Here is a 21,430-nt window from a genome sequence, read left to right as displayed (position 1 = left end):
ATGTTAAAAATAGAAAATGTCCTCAATTTTCAATTTAAAAACTTATTTTGAAACAGACATTTGGTGTGGTTGTCTTCAAATAAAATGTGAATGGGAAAAGATTGTGTATAGTCAAAAGACTCGCAGGATTTTACTGTTTGAAAGAATCTGAAGTTAGTGCAGGAATTTTCCTAACAACACTGGAACATTGTGGTTACAAATGTGACCTCTGTCCCAGCTCTGCCTCTCATAAACTGTTATTTTGGTGAAGTTGCCAAATTTGGCCAAGTTATTTCAGCCTTTTTTTTTAATCTCTTAAATGAGAATTGTCATGTCCAAGTCATTTTGGTTGTTCTATCGATTACAATGAGAGTATATGAAGTTCACAGTGCCTGGCACATAGAAAACACTCAATAAATAAGATCTGTTGCCTTTCGAATTCTTTAGATTCTGCTACACACACACACACACACACACACACACACACACACACACACACACACACATCCCTATATAACTTCTGTATGATCCTTCAATGCAGCTGGAAACAGAGGCTACAGAAGACCTGTCTGCCCAGGTCTAGGAAAGCTTTGCAGAGAAGGTCACTGTGGTCTCCTGATATAGATCATCAGTCTGGCTGCTCTCCTTTGGACATACCCCTAAAATGTTCTAAATTCTCTTAATTTTTCACTGCATCTTATTTGCATTACCCTTCTTTTTGCTGCAAAATAGCATTATTGACATCCTATTACTACCAGAAAGTGGAGTCATGAACACAGTACTTGACGACAAACACTTTCTGATTAAAATTAGAATTAAGGAACTATTAAACAATAGATATATTTGTCTAATACACTCTCCATAATTTTATAATGTCTTGCTGGTGTTGTCCTCTGTACTCCAGTCCTTGAGGAGCACAATCAAGGACTGAGAAACAATTCCAATCCTCAAGTTAACAAAAATCTAGCTTTTGCTTCCTTGGGTCACAGCAGTCTTGAGGGCAGCCAAAGGCATGTGTAACAGTGACCGTTGCTCTCTGACAATCCCGAGGATCCTTCCATCCTTTCCCTGCTCTGATTTTATGTTAATAAAGCTGATAGAGTGGTATTAAAGTATCTAACTGCTGTTCTGTCTTATAAATTCTAATACTTCAAAACACTATAGCACAGTTTAAACTACCTGAACTTGGAATTTGTTCCGAGGTATACCTCTTCAAAGTCTGTGAAAGGTTTGTTGTACAAATTAGAAATAAAAACCAGATTTAAAAGAGGGATATATAAGTGCTTGAGAAAATAAACTTTTCTGTGTCAAGTCATGGCAATTTGCTTCTTATATATCTCCTAAAACATTGTTTCCAAAGATTTTTATTTTTATTAGTCTTCCATCTACTGGTTAAAATGGGTAACGGGGACAGAAAAAAAAGAGTGTTTGGTGATAAGGTTAAAACAAAATGCTCCCTTTGCTTTTGTTAGTATTCTCATTGTCAAAGCATACACTAATGTGTGCATTTATGGTTTATTATTCTCCGTTTCTTCTCATAAAGGAGAACACTAGCTAAGAAGATGCCTAAATGGGGGGAAGCTATGGCTTGAATAACCAACACAACTATATTATGCTTTCCCAAATCAATTCCAAGTCTGGCTGAAAGGCTGTTTGTGATGCTTTAACAAAAGGCAGACTTTTTCTGTGGACTGATTGCACGAAAGAATTATTAACAGAAACAACGTTAGTAGGCAATGTTTGGTATAAGGCATGATATTCGGTAACTGAGTATGGGCTCCAGGGTTATACTGTCAGAGTCTGAATCCTCACCTCATCATCCACCATCTGTGATCTGGGGCAAATCTCCTAACCTTGGTATTCCCCAATGAGGATGTAATCATGTCCACTGCATACCCACTCACAGCAGTGGGGTAAGGTTAGAGATGTAAAAGATGCTTAGAACAGTGCCAGGCATTAGATAAGAACTTAGTAAATGTAATTATTAATGATGTAGTTGAGGGTGCTGTCCATCATTGTACAAAACTGTTGAAGTTTGCGTGAACTGTCCAAGGAGGCAGGGGTATCGGCTGTGAAAGCCCATCCGGCCACTGAAGTTCCCAGAGGCCTAGAGCACAGCCATCACAATTCATGGTCAGGTCTTCGAGTTTAAGAGCACGGAAATTTTGTTCTCTTATGTTTCAGAGGCAGTTGAACTTTAGTGGGTAAATCCACAGTATTTAAACTCACAAGAGACTATGATTTGGCCTTGGAATCTTAGTGGTTAAGTATCAAGTCAACTGAACATTTATGTTAATGGGTCAACGCCTTCCTGCTAGGTGCATACAGGGAACCAGCATGGTGGGTGTTGAATCAGAGGAACGAGGAATAGTGGAAACTGCTCCCTCACCTGGGCAACCAAACCCAGTTCCCTGGAAGAGTGGGATGTCCCCAGGGTCTTGTTTTTCTGGACCCTTTTCATCAGCCTCAGAACTCAACCTTTAACTCTGTCATAGACTGCCAAAACTGCCATAGACTTTTTTTCTAGGAATGAAGCCTCTTAGGGACTTTATTTTCCTATCTTTCTCCCTTATCACAGATGTATGTATAAATAACGTACATATACAAAACTGTATGAATAAATATCGGCTTGCTCACCTTGCTCTAAAGATTTGCTATTTTGATTCAGGTTGTAAAGCAAATGAAAGGCCATTTTAGCGGTTTTCATTTTAACCTTTACCCTTTTGCAGATTTTAAGTGCTGTCTAGAGAGTCTGTACTAAAAGTCCATGCTCGAGTGGTGCAGTCTACTTCCTTCTGTTTATCTGTCTCCCTTTTCCTGTGCAATTGGCTTCTCGTGATTGGAGACCACTGACTTGGTAAACACATTCCAGCAGAAATCAAAAAAGCCTTTTATTTGCACTTAACGGCAGCATAAAAATCACTCAACTCATGATTCATCTCTTTTCACTGAGTTCAGCTTTATAATTGTATGTTCCTTTAGACTGGTGCTGTCTATGTATACAGTAGCCACTGGCCACATGTGGTTATTTACATTTAAAATAACTAAAATTGTATTAATTAAAATCAACAATAAAAAATAAAGGGAAAAATTCCGTTCCTCAGTCTCATCAGTTACACTTCGAGTGCTCAGGAGCCACATGGGGCCTGTGCCTGCCGCACTGGACAATGCAGGGTCGGAACATTTCATCGCAGTTCTGTTGGGCAGCCTTATCCTAATAGTCTTATTTCCTTAACAGAGGTAGAAAAGCATCTCTACAAGTCTATGGCTTCTCTAATTGACTGGGTTTAAAACTCAAAGCTTAGCCAAAACGCTTCCCCTTTCTTTCATTCTCTTTGTAAATAATTTTAGTTCATCGTTTATTCAGTACAGAGCACGAAATTATAATTTCACAACCAGCTTGTTGGTGACTGACTATGAGTTCTTCATGGGAAAGCAGATGGAATCTGTAATTACAGCACAGGATTATATATTTAGTCATGTGGCATTCTGTTATAGCTATCATTTTATTCTCGGCGCCCTTTTTAATAAAAAATTACTATAATACCACAGGCTCTGTAGGAGAAACACACGTCATGCCAAGTTTCTCCACTGTCTGCCAAACACTGGTATTTCTCCTCCTTTGACAGCCCTTACAGTGGTAACTCTCACGGTCTCAAAGTTCCTCTTAAGCTTCTTGTACCCCCATCACCTTTTTCTTAAGGATGACCAGAAGATATGGCAAAATACTCAAGTGTTTTCTGAACCACTGAAGGGGCATTAAAAGATATTAAATGTATTTCCACCTACCCTGCTCCTTTGAGAATTGTAGCCATTCTGTGGAGATCACGAGAAATCTATGCTTCAACATAGTTTTTTCATTCACGTGCTAGTAAAATCAGCTTTAAAAATACTGAAATATCAGATGTCTCTGAAGTGGAAGTTCTAAAATGGAAGGAAAGGTAACCAGCCAGGATGCTAGGGAAACTGACTTAAGTGGAAAAGGTGATCTAAGGCTTTGATTCTCAAGGGTTTGGTGGTGGGTTGGGGGCCTTACAAGGGTAGGATGGTGACTGTGGACTCTCTCCCTGTAGAATGCACACCAAAATTTCTGCACATAATTTCAGAGAGACAAGCTGTCCCTGGAGCCCACTGATGGCTCCGTGAACCTCAGATTTGGAATCTTCTTTTCTGGCATCAACAGACAGTACAACAGTTAAGGCACTTCAAGGCCACAAATATAAAAAAAGAAGTTTCCAGAGGCACTTTAATATATTTCTTTATAGACATTTATTGAGGATTTCCATATATTGGGTATTGTTCTAGGTAGTGGAGATAGAGAAATAACAATCTTTTGTCTGAAGAAAGTCATTCATTTACTGGACAAATATTGAGTACATACTATATGCCAAGTATTCCTTTACATCCTGGGCATATAGATCAGGCCTCAAGGCAACTTACATTCTAGTGGCGGAAACAGTCAATTAACAAATAATGTAATTCAGGTAATGATAAGATCAATGAAATTTTACCTGAGTTTTGTTGAAAAAATCTAGAATTTTAATTCCAAATCATTATTAACTTTTTTCCTTATTATGTCGTCATTACTTCAGAAATCCCTTCTTAAGAATTACACTGTGATTCAGACCATCATTATCATCCAGTTTAAATATCAATTTATCAATTTATTGATCCACCACTACTGTGTTTATATTTTGTCCTCCCCAATCTTGGCTTAAGTATTTGCCAAGTAATTTGTTTACGTGTACAGTTGATATACTTGTTGAGTTTGTGAATGCCTGAACATGTCTTTTTCACGTATGAATGATAACTTAGCAAGGTATAAATTTCTAGAGTCACAATCCTTTCCTCTGAACTCTGTTGATTATCCTCAATAGAGGGCTGGTGAAGGGAAGGTCTAGGTCACTTGCTGAGGCCTCATCTTTCCTTATTTTTCAGTAATATTCTGCTTCCTATTACATATTTTCTATTCAGTCAAACTCCTATTTTATCCACCATAAATGCAGCATTCATTCCCATTTTAAACTTTCCTGGTGTCATTTTTCCCATTTGAATATCCTTCCTCCTTATCTCAGCCTACCCCATTGTATCCATTCTTCAAATCACATCTAAAATTCTACCACCACTGCGGACCTTTCTCCATTTATCCCAGTTCAAATTAATTCCCCCTTCCGCATCACAACATTTATTGTCTCTGCCATACGTTTTTGTACTTCATAGTATCCTAGAATTTTACATCTAGAAGAGATCTGAGAGATATAATCCAACTCCCTAATTTTTCAGATTAAAAAAGATGCGGTTAGTGAGCTAGTGATGACTCCAAGTGCTCTGGCATTCTGGGGCTACCCTTTAATGCCTATCTAAGATGTTTCTCAAGCCTCAATCACCGGGTACTTTTAATAGTTCTTCCTTAAAATTTCTCTGAATTTCCAGGCCCTTATGCTCTCCTGGTCAGCGTTGCAGACAGCATCCTAGCCATTGCTCTAGGCTCTTCTAGAGGCCGTTTTTTCTCACTGGTTCATGTCACTGGAACCCGTAAGTGCAGCAAGCCTGGTGCATATGGCAGACTTTTACTGATGAATTGTCTCCCAAAGAGTCTAAGAGGCTTGAGACTTTGATAACTCTTTCAGCTTCTAGTACAGAGCTAGACATGCACAAACAACAGCTTCAATTTGGATGTTAGATAATGCTGTCCTAAAATCCAACAGCCATTTTCCCTCCAAGAGGTATTTTTATCCCAGCCACATCCTTTCGGGTCATTGCTTACTGCCATCTTCTCTATCTTTACTCTTTTAACCTCACACAGTTATATCTCCTTATTCAGAATAATCTATCTCTCCATCCTCTACCCAAAACTGAACATCAATTTTTGCTATGTCTCAAAACACATTAAGATGTCCATTTAGAAAGGGCCAACACAAAGAACCAGGTAAAGCTTTGAAATTCAATTTTTTTTTCCTTTAACATAAGCAGAACCTCCTCCTCCATGGTCTCTGGAAATGGAAGAAAAATAGTGTAATAATTTGTTTTCTCCTTGACCAAACAAAACCCACGGGGGTCATGCATTTGTTATTGTTCATTTCAGCTCCACATGAATTCTCAGGATCTCACAGCAAGGTACAGGACTTCTTAGAGTCCTATACTTTTTCTTTATACTATATTACCTTTTCCCCTGTTCCAGATTTTATCCAGTTTTACATTTTGTGATATGCTGTTATCTTTTGCTTTTTAGTTATTTCACATATGTAATTCCTGCTTTTCAAGAGAGGGTGTAGTGGTTAGAAAGCAAGTACTGATCACTGAGACTGTCAGGGCATCTAATACATACAGGTTCTCAAGGATTCTTGTGTATTGGCTAAGAACTATACTAATATATGTTATTTAATGAGCATCTATTATGTGCCGGACAATGTGCTAAGTGATTTACATACATGATCTCTAATCCGCTCCTTAATCCTTTGCAATAGGTATTATTATACCCATTATTCAGAGAAGGAAACTGAAATTCTAACAGCTTAAGTAACTAGTTTGGTTCCCCATGGCTAAAATGAGAGACTACACCTGCCGGATTCCAAAATACTTTGCTCTTCCCTCCATACTCCAGGAATTCCAAAGCCGCCAATGTTGACAACTGTGATAGTTTTTAAATAAAAATTTTACAGTGCACTTTGTGGGCAGTGACCACATCCTTTTTGTAAGACTATGCTCTCTTTAAGTTTCAACACACCACTCATGTTTTATGTGCTTTTAAAGCTTGTATGTGGCTCTGATATTTTTTTCTTTGAATTCTAGTTTGATCCCTTAACAATTGAAAGCAAAAAAGCAGCAACCGTGGTGTTAATGCTTAATTCTCCAGAAGAAGAAATTTTGGCTAAAGCATGTGAAGCCATTTATAGATTTGCTTTAAAAGGTTTGGATTTTTTTCAGTTTATCTTTCTATTTCATTAGTTTCTTAAAAATACTTGCTACATAATGGGCACTTTTCTCTCCAGTCTTTAACTTACTTCCTGTCTGATGAATTCTTTCAATCAGTATATCATTTAATGCATCACCTGAAAGTAATATATCTCCCTATGTGCCTAACCCAGTCTTAAGGAGCAATTTAGTCAATGGGTAGAAGAGTCATTTTGAAGGCTTTATTGCAGTTTAAAAAACTGTAAATGTCACAGGAGCTGAAAGAGCTCCTAAGGATCAAGGCTGGAATAATTTGAGCAACAAAATAAACAAAGTATTGGATTTATAGCCCGATAATTTATATTAAAGAAGAAAATAAATATCCATAAGTCTATACAGACAAATAAATGATTGAATAAGTAAATAAATGGGAGAGAAAAGACAAATCTCCAATGCAGAAGGATCCCAATTTATGCAGATACTCTGCCCTTGAGGAGGTGGGATGCAACTTCTATTCTTTAGGGGCTGTGCATAGTGACATTTTTCCAAAGAGTGCAAGATGGACACAGGGGGAAAAGAGTAAGTTTGTAGCAGAGAAACCTGACAAACACTTCCTCTGCCAGGTGATCGAAATCAACATCAACAGAGATAAGTCATTTGATAATAAATGCCCTTGACATGACATAATGAAAATGGCATTTCTATGTTATTTTCCCCAAAACCTATAGCCCCAGTCTAAATATGATTTTAAAAAAAAATAAAACAAATTCCAATTCAGGGACATCCTCCAATTACCTCACCAGTACTCTCAAAACTGTCATAGCTAATTTGGTTCATTAACTGCATCAAATGTCCCTACTAATGTAAAATGTAAAATAATGGGAAACTGGGTGTGGGACACATGGGAAGTATCTGTGTTATCTTTGAAATTTTTCTGTAAAACTAAAACTGTTGTAAAATATAAAGTTTACTAAAATGTTGTAAATGTTACAAATTAGATTCTGTTGAAAGACTTGTTCATAGAGGATTTACAAACATAAGAGATAGTTACATTTTAGTTCATTCCAAGTGGTGATAAAATCAGACTTTTATTATACTGTGTAACATTGAAATTGGAAATATTTGAAGAGTTTAGTGTAGCTTGGTATTTTTAACAAAACCTTTTTAAACTAAAATGGGAGCAATTTGATTTTAAAGAAATGGTACTTTAAAACATTGTTTGGACCGCCTGGAAGGGTGGGATAGGGAGGGTGGGAGGGAGGGAGATGCAAGAGGGAAGAGATATGGGAACATATGTATATGTATAACTGATTCACTTTGTTATAAAGCAGAAACTAACACACCATTGTAAAGCAATTATACCCCAATAAAGATGTTAAAAAAAAAAACATTGTTTGGGGGACTTACATGAGAGAACAACAAATCATTCAATTAGCAAATGGTAAAATACTCACCTGGCTAGTCATCACCATCACCTCACTCTAGTCATCATTGGGAATTCTGATAAAAACCAGAGTGGTTCTGGAAGGTATGGTTCATGAGTAGATTGTGTAGAATACTGGGTCAAATTTCAGGGAGATATTGGATCATGCATCTATAGCACAGAGTCATCACATGTCATCTCTTTTTATATTGTAAGTCTCATGTTCAGTACTAGCAGTATTTTCTGAAATATTTTCTTAAGTTAAATGATGGGACTTTGCCTTCTTGCCAAGATGAAGTAAGGGGCCAGATTTAACCTCCTTACCAGAACAAGTAAGAAACCAGAAAAATATATGAAATAAGAGTTGGCAACACACTGAATATCAGGCCATTGAGAAACAGGAAACAAAGGAAATTAGCCATCTGATTGCCCCAGCCTATTGATTTCAGAGAGTTTCCAGGCCACAGCCCAGGAAGGGGTAACCTGTGCAGAGCCTGGTGGACTCTCTGAGTTGAGACGATAGACCTGAAAATCCAGGAAGATGAAGGCAGCAAGTTTTCAGGACAGAGTAACAGAGAGGAAAGAGTTGCACAGAGAGAGAACTCAGGAGGTCTGTAAAGGCTCCCACTCAAGTGTTCAGCTTGATCCACATGTGTATGTGTGGGGACTACTTGAAGTCAGACAAAGCACCCAACAGGATCAGAGGTAACAGTGCCTAGTGCTCACACAGGGTCAGAAGTAGTGCCTGTTCGCATCAGCCAGACTGCAAAACCTCAAGATTCATGCAGAATTGTGCAAGTACACAGAAGGGTCTTGCCTCAATAGTTAGAAACAATTAGGCCTAGATTGAGCCCTGTTCTAGTACTATCAAATAAATATTTTAAAAGCAAACCTGAAAGGATCAAACTTTCTCCAGATAACTGTGTCCCAGAACAAACTTCAAGGTAACAACAATATCCATTGCCCAACTAGGTAAAATTCACTATGTCTGGCACCCAGTAAAAAATTACCAGGTGTGACAAAAAGCAGGAAAATACAATGCATAATGAGGATATAATTCAATTTGTAAATCAAAACTGACCCAATGTATGTGTAACTTGAGTCTCTGAATAAAGGAGTGAGGAACAGAATAAGTATTTCAGAAAATAATGGTTAAAATTTCCCCCCATTTGATGAAAACTCGAAGCCCCCAGATCCAAGAAGCTTAACGAAACTGAAGCACAATGAATATGAAGAGAACTACAAGGCACATTATAATCAAATTTCTTGAAAAGACTGATAAAGAGAAAATCTTAAAAGCATCCAGAGGAAAAAAATGTTACATTCAGGGTGACAAAAATAAGGATGACAACAGATTTATTATCACAAATGATGCAAGCAAGAAGTCAGTGGAGCAATATCTTTAAACTGAATCACTTTTCTGTGCACCTGAAACTAACACAACATTGTAAATCAACTATATTACAGTAAAAGTTAAAAAAAAAAAAAGTACCGGAAAAAACCCTAAAACTTTCAACCTAGATTTCTACACCCTTCAAAAATATCTTTCAGAAACATAAGTGAAATAAAGTCTTTTTCAAACATTCAGAAACTGAAATAGTTCATTGCAAGCAGACCCGCACTACTAATTATATTAAGTAGGTCCTTCAGGCAGAAAGAAAATGGCACCAGATGGAAATATGGATCTACACAAAAGAATAAATACAGAACACTATAAATGGTAACATATAAGGGTTTTTTTGCTTATTATTTAAATCACTTAAAAAGCAAATTGGTTAAACAAAACTAATAATCATATATTGTGTAGTCTGAAACATGTAAAAGTAAGATATATGACAACAGAATCAAGGTAGAGAGGTGAAAAATGGAAGTATACTATTGTAAGTGTACTATATGTGAAGTAGTATACTACCACTTGAAAGAAGACTGTGCTAAGACATACACTACAGACCCTAATGCAACCACAAAAATAACAAAGCAATGATATCAAATAAGCCAACAAAGGAACAAAATGGAATCATAAAAAATTCAATTCATACAAAGAAGGCAGAAATGAAGAAAAGAAAAACAACAATGAGACACATAAGAAATAAGTAACAAGATGGTATATTTAAACCTAACCACATCAATAATCAAATTAAATGTAAATGGTCTGGATACATCAATTAACAGGGAGAGAGTGTTTTATTAGGAAAAAAGCAAGACCAAACTGCATGATGCCTTCAAGAAATGCACTTAGAATATAATGACACAAATAACTTGAAAGTAAAAGGATGAAAAAGGATATCCTATGCTAGCACTAATCAAAAGAAAGCTGAAATAGCCATATCAATATCACAAAAATAGACAAAAAAAGGAGTGGTACCAGAGATAAACATGGCCATCTTATAATAATAATAAAGGGGTCAATTAATCAAGATGCTATGAAAAATCCTAAACAATTAATGTACTTAATATTAGACTTTCAGATTACATGAAGCTAGAAATGCAAGGAGAAATAGACATCTACAATTATAGCTGAGGATTTTGATACTCTTCTCTCAATAAATGAAAGAACCAGTAGACAGTAAATCTGTAAGGATATAGAAGATTTGAACAGCAATATAAATTAATTTAACCTAATTTATATTTATAGAACACTCCAAGAACAGCAGCACTTTTCAAGTGCATACAGGACATTTATCAAAATGGATTATATTCTGGGCCATAACACAAGCTTTAATAAATTTAAAAGAATTCCAGTCATACAAAATATATGCTATTCCACATTAGAATTAAATTAAAAATCAATAACACAAAGAACTCTGGACAATCACTAAATAGTCGGAAAGCAAATAACACACTTCTAAATAACCTGCGAGTAGGGGCTTCCGTGGTGGCGCAGTGGTTGAGAATCCGCCTGCCAATGCAGGGTACATGAGTTCGATCCCTGGTCCGGGAAGATCCCACATGCTGTGGAGCAACTAAGCCTGTGCGCCACAACTGCTGAGCCTGTGCTCTAGAGCCCATGAGCCACAACTACTGAGCCCACATGCCACAACTACTAAAGCCCGCACGCCTAGAGCCCGTGCTCCACAACGAGAGAAGCCACCGCAATGAGAAGCCCATGTACTGCAATGAAGGGTAAACCCCGCTCACTGCAACTAGAGAAAGCCCGCGTGCAGCAACGAAGACCCAACACAGCCAAAAATAAATAAATTTTTTTAAAAAATAATAATAAATAACCTGTGAGTGAAAGTAGAAATCAGAAGGAAAATCCAAATTAAAAATGAAAACACAGCATATAAAAACTTGTAGGATGCTACTAAAAGAGTATTTAGAGAGAAATTTATTGCACCAAGTGCCTGTTAGAAAACAAGAACATCTCTCAAGTCAATGACCTGAGCTTCCACTTTAAGAAAATAGAAAAACAAGAGCTAATTAAACCCAGGCATCAGTAATATGGATATAATATACACCTGAGCAAAAAATCAATGAAACAGAAAACAGAAAAACAGTGGACAAAAGCAGTGAAATGAAAATGTCTAGCCAGATTGATAAGTAAAAAGAGAGAAGACAAATTATTGATATGAGGAATAAGAACATCACTATAGCTCCTACAGATATTAAAAGGATAATCTAAATGTTATGAACAATTTAATGCCAATAAATTCTACAACTTAGATGAATTGGGCAAATTCATTTTAAGACACAAACTCTCAAAGCTCATTAAAGAAAAATAGATAGCCTGAATAGCCCCTTATCTATTACAAAAATGGAAATTTGTAATTTAAAAATCTCACAAAGAATACTTTAGGTCCAGATGTTTTCACTGCTGAATTCTGCCATACACTTATGGAAGAAATAATACCAGTTGTACACAAACTCTTTTAGAAAATTGAAAAAGATGGAATATTTCTCTATTGATTCTATGAAGCCACCATTTATTTAAGTATCCTAAAATTTATCCTTAAATTAAAATTTGGGACTTCCCTGGCGGTCCAGTGGTTAAGACTCCGTTCTTCCAATGTAGGGGGCGAGGGTTCCATCCCTGATCAGGGAACTAAGATCCCACATGCTGTGTGGCGCAGCAAAAAAAAAAAAAAAAAAAAAATTTATTTGACAAAATATTTTCATCTAAGAAATTCACTTTTAGAACCCCAATAAAATGCAAACATTATGGAAGGTTTGAGAAGGACGTTTGTAATAGTCAATAATGCATATTTCAGCATATTCTTATCAAGTGACAGATTTAATCATTTAGATACAGGGCAGTTCCACAGGCTATAGGAAGGTACAAGTCTGTGTTCAGAGAACTGAGTTATCAGAATGAACCTATAACTTCAAGTATAAAATATTTTAATTTTAAAAGAAAACTGAGGCAAAAATGTTTAAAAGACTTTATTTTACTCAAATTAATTTTGAAAATGAAATTTGCATTTTCATAGCTGGTGAAATTGAAAAGCTGAAGTTAATCAGGACCTAAATATTATTCCAGACTTTGCAGAATGATATCCCACTTATTGGGGTAGGGATAAACTGCTTTTACAGTTAGGCCAGATGCTGGCCTTCACTGACCTTCTGGTTCTGGGGCTTCTTGCCACAGCTAAGGAATCCCAGTAACCCCGGTGGCTCTGCTTTGTGTGTGTGCCTCCACGCTGGCTGCAGGCAAATCCACTGGGTGAAAAATGAGCACCCTAAACTCCACCACACTTGAATTTGAAGAGGGGACTCTGTGTGTTAATTTTTATAATTAATTATGCAAGTAAGTATTATTGAGTTTCCATTACATGCCTGGCACTGTGTTAGGCACGACGTTATAAGAGAATAGAACAGAAAGGGTATCTGTCTTCATGGAAAGTTAAGTAACAGGGGTGTAAGCGAACAATGCACGGAGATCGTTGAGTGGTATGAAGGAAATAAAGCAGCATAAAGAGATATCAGAAAGACTGGGATGTAGTGATGACATTAGGTAGATCAGAAGAGACCCCTCGGGAGGTTCAGTGTGAGCTAAGAACCAAATGAGGAAGCCAGCTTTGTAAACATCCAGGGAAGGGAGAGTAGCAAGTCCAGGATACCTGAGCTCTAAGGTTTATTCTGAGAGAAATACGTGTGGAAGCAGAGGAATGTGAAAGACAAATAAGATATTGGAATGACAAAGAAGAACTTTGATGAGATTGCTATCCATGTCTGATTTTATTTTACCTGTGATGTTAGGTGAAGAAAATAAAGCAACCCTCCTTGAACTTGGAGCTGTGGAACCGTTAACTAAGCTGCTCAACCACGAAGACAAAATTGTGAGAAGAAACGCTACTATGATATTTGGAATTCTGGCTTCTAATAGTAAGTATCTGCTTTTAAAACTAATCAAATAATCTCACACGATGCATTATACTTTTAAATTTAACCTTAAGGGACTCGTTTTAATTTTATTTAAGCTGACTTTAATGTCAACAAGAAAGTTAAATAAGTGTAATGTGCAACAAATGTATGATTTCATATTTTAAGTGATATTTTTAAATATAAAAATATGTGCACATATATCCATGGAAAAACTCTCAGAGTTGGTGATGTAGTATATTCCAGTCTTACAAGTTAGAACAATCATTGTCTCTTAAAATTAAAATAGTTTTTTTCTTGAGTTAGGATAGTGTAATTTGAATGTCTGCCTGTGTAAGTTACACTTCATGTGTATTTCATTGTAACAAGCCCAGAGTAAGAAGTTTTGATACACTTATTTTTTGAAGCTGCAAGCTATATTTTGCCAAACATAAATTTAGATATGTATTTACTCCTTAAATCCGACCTATTACTTGCTTTACTATTTTCACATATTTAATATGGTGGAATAACAGTATTACTTAAAATATGCTGTCACTTCTATTAGAATATCAGTTTGACTAAAACCATGCAATACAGGCAGTCCCTGACTAGTGAACAGGACGTGTTTTCCGTTTGTAAGTCATTTTCATGTTACGGTGGTAGATTTTCGAGTTGGACAACAAAAGCCTTGTTATTTATAATAAAAAATGACTTTCTTGGTGGAGACTGAATTCTGTCATGAAACTTGGGCTCATAGGAATAAACATGTCTCTATCATGGCACGTGGCTAAAATCATCCTACCTTCTCCTTTTTACCATGGTCTCAGCAAACACACAAGCACAGATTCCTCCTTCAGCTTCCTGCACTGTCCCAGCTCACATACCCTGGACCCTCTGTGATGCAATGGGGGCCCCTCATTCCATGGTGTCCAGCAGGGACTGTGGCCTTGGTGTCTTCAGAGACAGTTATGAGTGGAGGAAGGGGGAAGGGAGGGGAAGGAGAGCCTTCTCTGGCATCTGTGGCATCACAGCCTCAGCTGCGGAGACCACGTGAACAGTACCTGCAGTGTTATGGGGTTGGCGGGGGCACTTTGCAGTTAGTGGAAGGGTTTCTGGTGGAAACTCCAGGGGCCCTAGCAGTGGCTGTGCTACAAGGCGGGGGCTCTGGGAGTATTTCCGGGAAGGACGGCAGGATGAGGACAGTCAGTGGGCAGTGGATATTCCACCAATGTAGATTACAATAACATTGGTCAACACTTACAAAGTACTTACAATGTGCCAGGCACTGTCGTACATAGTATTTATATATTAAATCGCTTAATGAGGTTGGTGCTATTATTTCCTTTACATATGAGGTGACTGAGGCACAGAGAAGTTAAAATAAAGTAGTAATCATTCGTATTGTGGGGCCTTCATAAATCTGTCTCGGGTTGTCTGTAGACTAATTCTGCCATATTGAATGTGCCATATAGAATTATTTATAACCAAAACAGGGAAAATATTTAAATTTGTTCCGTTTTATTCTGCATGCATACCACAGAGTTTGAAAACCAAAGGTGCTTTGTAACACCCCATGTGCAACTCCTTATTTTATTTTATTTATTTTAATTAATTAATTTATTTTTGGCTGTGTTGGGTCTTCGTTGCTGCACGCAGGCTTTCTCTAGTTGTGGCGAACGTGGGCTATTCTTTGTTGCGGTGCACGTGCTTCTCATTGCGGTGGCTTCTCTTGTTGCAGAGCACGGGCTCTAGGCGCACGGGCTTCAGTACTTGTGGCATGTGGGCTCAGTAGTTGTGGCTCGCAGGCTCTGGAGCGCAGGCTCAGTAGTGGTGGCGCACGGGCTTGGTTGCTCTGCGGCATGTGGGATCTTCCCAGACCAGGGCTCGAACCCGTGTCCCCAGCATGGGCAGGTGGATTCTTAACTACTGCACCACCAGGGAAGTCAAACTCCCTTTTTTTTTTTTTTTGCGGTACGCGGGCCTCTCACTGTTGTGGCCTCTCCCATTGCGGAGCACAGGTTCCGGACGCGCAGGCTCAGCGGCCATGGCTCACGGGCCCAGCCGCTCCGCGGCATGTGGGATCTTCCCGGACCGGGGCACGAACCCGTGTCCCCTGCATCGGCAGGCGGACTCTCAACCACTGCGCCACCAGGGAAGCCCCAACTCCTTAAACATAAGAAAGATCCCTTGAAGGATTGGGTTCCTTGCCCAAAGTCATGCAGGTGGCTAGTAGCAGAACTGAGATGAGAGCTAAATTACAACTTTACTCTCTGACTCATAGTTCAGTAGACCTTCTGTTCACTAAAATCTTTTACGATCCTTAACATTAGTGTCCATGCTAAGTCAGATTCTCCTTCTAAATGATTTAGAAAGGAGAGTTATAATTTCCTGTTTACATTTGTATTTTCAATTTAATATCTAGGTCTCTGTGATTTTTTCCCTTTTTATGTTAATTTCTGTTATTCATTTTATTTTGTATTTTCATCTTCTAATATATACAAGTTTATCATCTGTGAAACCCTACAATTTGTTTGCAAATTTTTCTAAGTAGGTTTTTAAGTTGAATTTCATGAGTTTCTAAAGGAGTCTGTGGCCCCCAAATGTAAAGAATACTGTTACATTTGGGTGCTAAATGAGATGGCTCCCTTAGACCCGTCAAACCACAGTCTGTAAGCTGGCTGGCTGGGCTGTAACCAGCTCTAGAACCAGTGCAGTCTGCAACTGTAAAGCTTAACCATGGAAAGACCTTTGCTGTCTTCAAGGTCTCCACTGAGTGCCTGGGTCTCAAGTATACTGCATGAACTTGTAAGGACCTTCTTTTGATTCTGTGAAGTGGGTGAAAAAAATCAAACCATTATTGGGATTAACTTACCTGATTTTCTATTTGAACTATCTGATGACATGGATAAAACACATGGCATCCTCAACTGCTTGCAGAGCTCCTTTTTTGGTAAGAGAGCCAATACAATAGCTAGTGCTTCACTTTTCATACATGTCCAAGGAAACTTGGAATAAAAAATAAGCAACAAGTCTTTTGACCTAAATGCAAAGTCATGTTTCCAGACCAGTATGTAAATAAATGCACCTCTGAACCTGCGTGGTTAAATCATCATCTTTGGACAGTCTGAAAATAACTGATGCTTCTTCAGAAATTTGTACTTTCGTATGGTTTTCCACCACTATGCTCATAGTGGATGAACCAACAGAATGTTCCAACATTCCAGGTGCTAAAGGATTGCTATGAGAACCATCTTTTCCCTTTTGCAGTTGCAAATAAATTTTTTTTTTTCTAGAGTGATTGAGCTATGTGTTTGTGCCATGCTTGGGTCATTCAAGATAGGAATTTAAATTACTTTGTTAAACCTTTTTATCAAACAGGAGCTGCTGGGGCTTCCCTGGTGGCGCAGTGGTTGAGAGTCCGCCTGCCGATGCAGGGGACACGGGTTCGTGCCCCGGTCCAGGAAGATCCCACATGCCGTGGAGCGGCTGGGCCCTCTCAACAGTGAGAGGCCCGTGTACCGCAAAAAAAAAAAACAAAAACAGAAGCTGCTATCTTCTTTCACCTTCCAGTTTGTATTTAGTTCAATGAGGCCATACAACAGAGACTCATTTAATGAAGAGGGTTCAGCTAAAGAGAGAGTTCATTAGGATCCTCGTGAGGAGAAGTAGCCTTGGAAGCCCAGACATTACATTACTTAAGGCAGCAGTCCCCAACCTTTTTGGCCCCAGGGACCGGTTTCGTGGAAGACAGTTTTTCCACAGACCAGGTTGGGGGGCTGGCGGGGAGGTCAGGGGATGGTTTTGGGATGATTCAAGTGCATTACATTTATTGTGTACTTTATTTCTATTATTATTACATTGTAATATATAATGAAATAATTATACAACTCACCATAATGCTGTCAGGAGGCAGAGCTCAGGCGGTAATGTGAACGATGGGGAGCGGCTGTAAATACAGATGAAGCTTCGCTCACCCTCCTCTCACCTCCTGCTGTGCAGCCCAGTTCCTAACAGGCCACGGATCAGTACCGTTCTGTGGCTTAAAGGCCTGATTGAGGCAATCTGAAGAGCTTGCCATCTTAGGAAAAGGTTGATGTAAAAGAGTATACAAGATCAAGAGTAAATTAGGTGGTCAATATTATGCAACAAAAAAACTGTAAATAAGAATTAATCCAAGAGCATGGGATATCTTTCCTTTTTTTTTTTTTTTTTTTTTTGCGGTACACGGGCCTCTCACTGTTGTGGCCTCTCCCATTGCGGAGCACAGGCTCCGGACGTGCAGGCCCAGCAGCCATGGCTCACAGGCCCTGCCACTCCGCAGCATGTGGGATCTTCCTGGACCAGGACACGAACCCGCATCCCCTGCATCGGCAGGCGGACCCTCAACCACTGCGCCACCAGGGAAGCCCCATTTCTTTTTTTAAAATTTATTTATTTATTTTGGGGGGTCATCTTTGCTGCACGCAGGCTTTCTCTCTAGTTGCGGCAAGCAGGGGCTACTCTTTGTTGTGCGCAGGCTTTTCTCGTTGCAGTGGCTTCTCTTGTTGTGAAGCATGGGCTCTAGGAGCATGGGCATCAGTAGTTGTGGCATGCAGGCTCAATAGTTGTGGCACACGGGCTTAGTTGCTCCACGGCATGTGGGATCTTCCCGGAGCAGAGATTGAACCCGTGTCCCCTGCATTGGCAGGAGGATTCTTAACCACTGAGCGACCAGGGAAGTGTCTCCATTTCGTTGAATCATCTTCAGTTTCTTTTATTAGTGTTTTATAGTTCTCAGCATATAAGTCTTTCACCTCCTTGGTCAAGTTTATTCCTAAGTACTTTATTTTTTGGATGCGATTTTAAAATGGATTTTTTTTTTTTACATTCCCTTTCTAATATTTCATTGTTCGTGTAAAGAAATGCAACAATTACTGTATGTTAATCTTGTATCCTGCTACCTTGCTGAATTCACTTATCGCTTAATTCTAGTAGTTTTTTGTGTGGAGTCTTAGAGATTATCATACTAAGGGAAGTAATTCAGAAAGAGAAAGACAAATATCATATGACTCCACTTACATGAGGAATCTAAAATATGACACAAATGAACTTATCTATGAAACAGAAACACACTCCCAGACATAGAGAACAGTCTTGTGGTTGCCAAGGGGGATGGGGGTGGGAGAGGGATGGATTGAGAGTTTGGGATTAGCAGATGCCGACTATTATGTATAGAATGGCTAAACAACAAGGTCCAACTGTATAGCACAGGGAACTGTATTCAATATCTTGTAATAAACCATAATGGAAAAAAATACGTATATATTTGTGTAACTGAATCACTTTGCTGTGCAGCAGAAATGAACATAACATTGTAAGTCAACTACACTTCAATAAAATAACTTTTTTAAAAAAGGAATGCACTTAAAACAGATGGCATGGGAACTACAATCCTGAAGCTGTGGAACAAAAACCACATTCACAGAAAGATAGACAAGATGAAAAGGCAGAGGGCTATGTACCAGATGAAGGAACAAGATAAAACCCCAGAAAAACAACTAAATGAAGTGGAGATAGGCAACCTTCCAGAAAAAGAATTCAGAATAATGATAGTGAACATGATCTAGGACCTCAGAAAAAGAATGGAGGCAAAGATCGAGAAGATGCAAGAAATGTTTAACACAGACCTAGAGGAATTAAAGAACAAACAAACAGAGATGAACAATACAATAACTGAAATGAAAACTACACTAGAAGGAATCAATAGCAGAATAACTAAGGCGGAAGAACAGATAAGTGACCTGGAAGACAGAATGGTGGAATTCACTGATGTGGAACACAATAAAGAAAAAAGAATGAAAAGAGATGAAGACAGCCTAAGAGACCTCTGGGACAACATTAAACGCAACACCATTCGCATTGTAGGGGTCCCAGAAGGAGAAGAGAGAGAGAAAGGACCCGAGAAAATATTGCAAGAGATTATAGTCGAAAACTTCCCTAACAGGGAAAGGGAAATAGCCACCCAAGTCCAGGAAGCTCAGCGAGTCCCATACAGGATGAACCCAAGGAGAAACATGCCGAGACATGAATCAAATTGGCAAAAATTAAAGACAAAGAAAAATTATTGAAAGCAGCAAGAGAAAAATGACAAATAACATACAAGGGAATTCCCATAGGGTAACAGCTGATTTCTCAGCAGAAACTCTACAAGCCAGAAGGGAGTGGCATGATATACTTAAAGTGATGAAAGGGAAGAACCTACAATCAAGATTACTCTACCCGGCAAGGATCTCATTCAGATTCGACGGTGAAATCAAAAGCCTTACAGACAAGCAAAAGCTAAGAGAATTCAGCACCACCAAACCATCTCTACAACAAATGCTAAAGGAACTTCTCTAAGTGGGAAACACAAGAGAAGAAAAGGACCTACAAAAACAAACCCAAAACGATTAAGAAAATGGTCATAGGAACATACATATCGATAATTACCTTAAACGTGAATGGCTTAAATGCTCCAACCAAAAGACACAGGGTTGCTGAATGGATACAAAAACAAGACCCATATATACGCTGTCTACAAGAGACCCACTTAAGACCTAGAGACACATACAGACTGAAAGTGAGGGGAAGGAAAAAGATATTCCATGCAAATGGAAATCAAAAGAAAGCTGGAGTAGCAATACTCATATCAGATAAAATAGACTCTAAAATAAAGAATGTTACAAGAGACAAGGAAGGACACTACATAATGATTAAGGGATCAATCCAAGAAGAAGATATAGCAATTATAAATATATATGCACCCAACATAGGAGCACCTCGATACATAAGGCAACTGCTAACAGCTATAAAAGAGGAAATCGACAGTAACACAGTAATAGTGGGGGACTTTAACAACTCACACCAATGGACAGGTCATCCAGACAGAAAATTAATAAGGAAACAGAAGCCTTAAATGACACAATAGACCAGATAGATTTAATTGATATTTATAGGACATTCCATCCAAAAACAGCAGATTACACTTTCTTCTCAAGTGTGCACAGAACATTCTCCAGGATAGATCACATCTTGGGTCACATATCAAGCCTCAGTAAATTTAAGAAAATTGAAATCATATCAAGCATCTTTTCTGACCACAACACTATGAGATTAGAAATGAATTACAGGGAAAAAAACATAAAAAACACAAACACATGGAGGCTAAACAATACGTTACTAAATAACCAAGAGATCACTGAAGAAATCAAAGAGGAAATCAAAAAATACCTACAGACAAATGACAATGAAAACATGACGATCCAAAACCTATGGGATGCAGCAAAAGCAGTTCTAAGAGGGAAGTTTATAGCAATACAAGCCAACCTCAAGAAACAAGAAAAATCTCAAATAAACAATCTAAACTTACACCTAAAGGAACTAGAGAAAGAAGAACAAACAAAACCCAATGTTAGCAGAAAGAAAGGAATCATAAAGATCAGAGCAGAAATAAATAAAATAGAAACAAAGAAAACAGTAGCAAAGATCAATAAAACTAAAAGCTGGTTCTTTGAGAAGATAAATAAAATTGATAAACCATTAGCCAGACTCATCAAGAAAAAGAGGGAGAGGACTCAAATCAATAAAATTAGAAATGAAAAACGAGAAGTTACAACAGACACTGCAGAAATACAAAGCATCCTAAGAGACTACTACAGGCAACTCTATGCCAATAAAATGGACAACCTGGAAGAAATGGACAAATTCTTAAAATGTATAACCTTCCAAGACTGAACCAGGAAGAAATAGAAAATATGAACAGACCAATCACAAGTAATGAAATTTAAACTGTGATCAAAAATCTTCCAACAAACA

At 38.2% G+C, this 21,430-nt stretch overlaps 1 protein-coding gene across 1 annotated transcript in view; it reads left to right on the top strand.

The window, feature by feature from the left end:
* ARMC3 (armadillo repeat containing 3) overlaps positions 1-21,430 on the top strand; it is a 102,346-nt gene that overhangs the window by 5,139 nt on the left and 75,777 nt on the right. Inside the window, exons 3-4 of the mRNA XM_060293679.1 lie at positions 6,772-6,889; positions 13,493-13,618. Coding sequence (XP_060149662.1) covers positions 6,772-6,889; positions 13,493-13,618 — 244 coding nt within the window. The remainder of the gene's footprint in view (positions 1-6,771; positions 6,890-13,492; positions 13,619-21,430) is intronic.

This window comes from Globicephala melas, chromosome 2 (genome assembly GCF_963455315.2).
Source record: "Globicephala melas chromosome 2, mGloMel1.2, whole genome shotgun sequence".
Classification (NCBI taxonomy): Eukaryota; Metazoa; Chordata; class Mammalia; order Artiodactyla; family Delphinidae; genus Globicephala; species Globicephala melas.
This window is presented reverse-complemented; position numbering and strand designations above follow the sequence as displayed.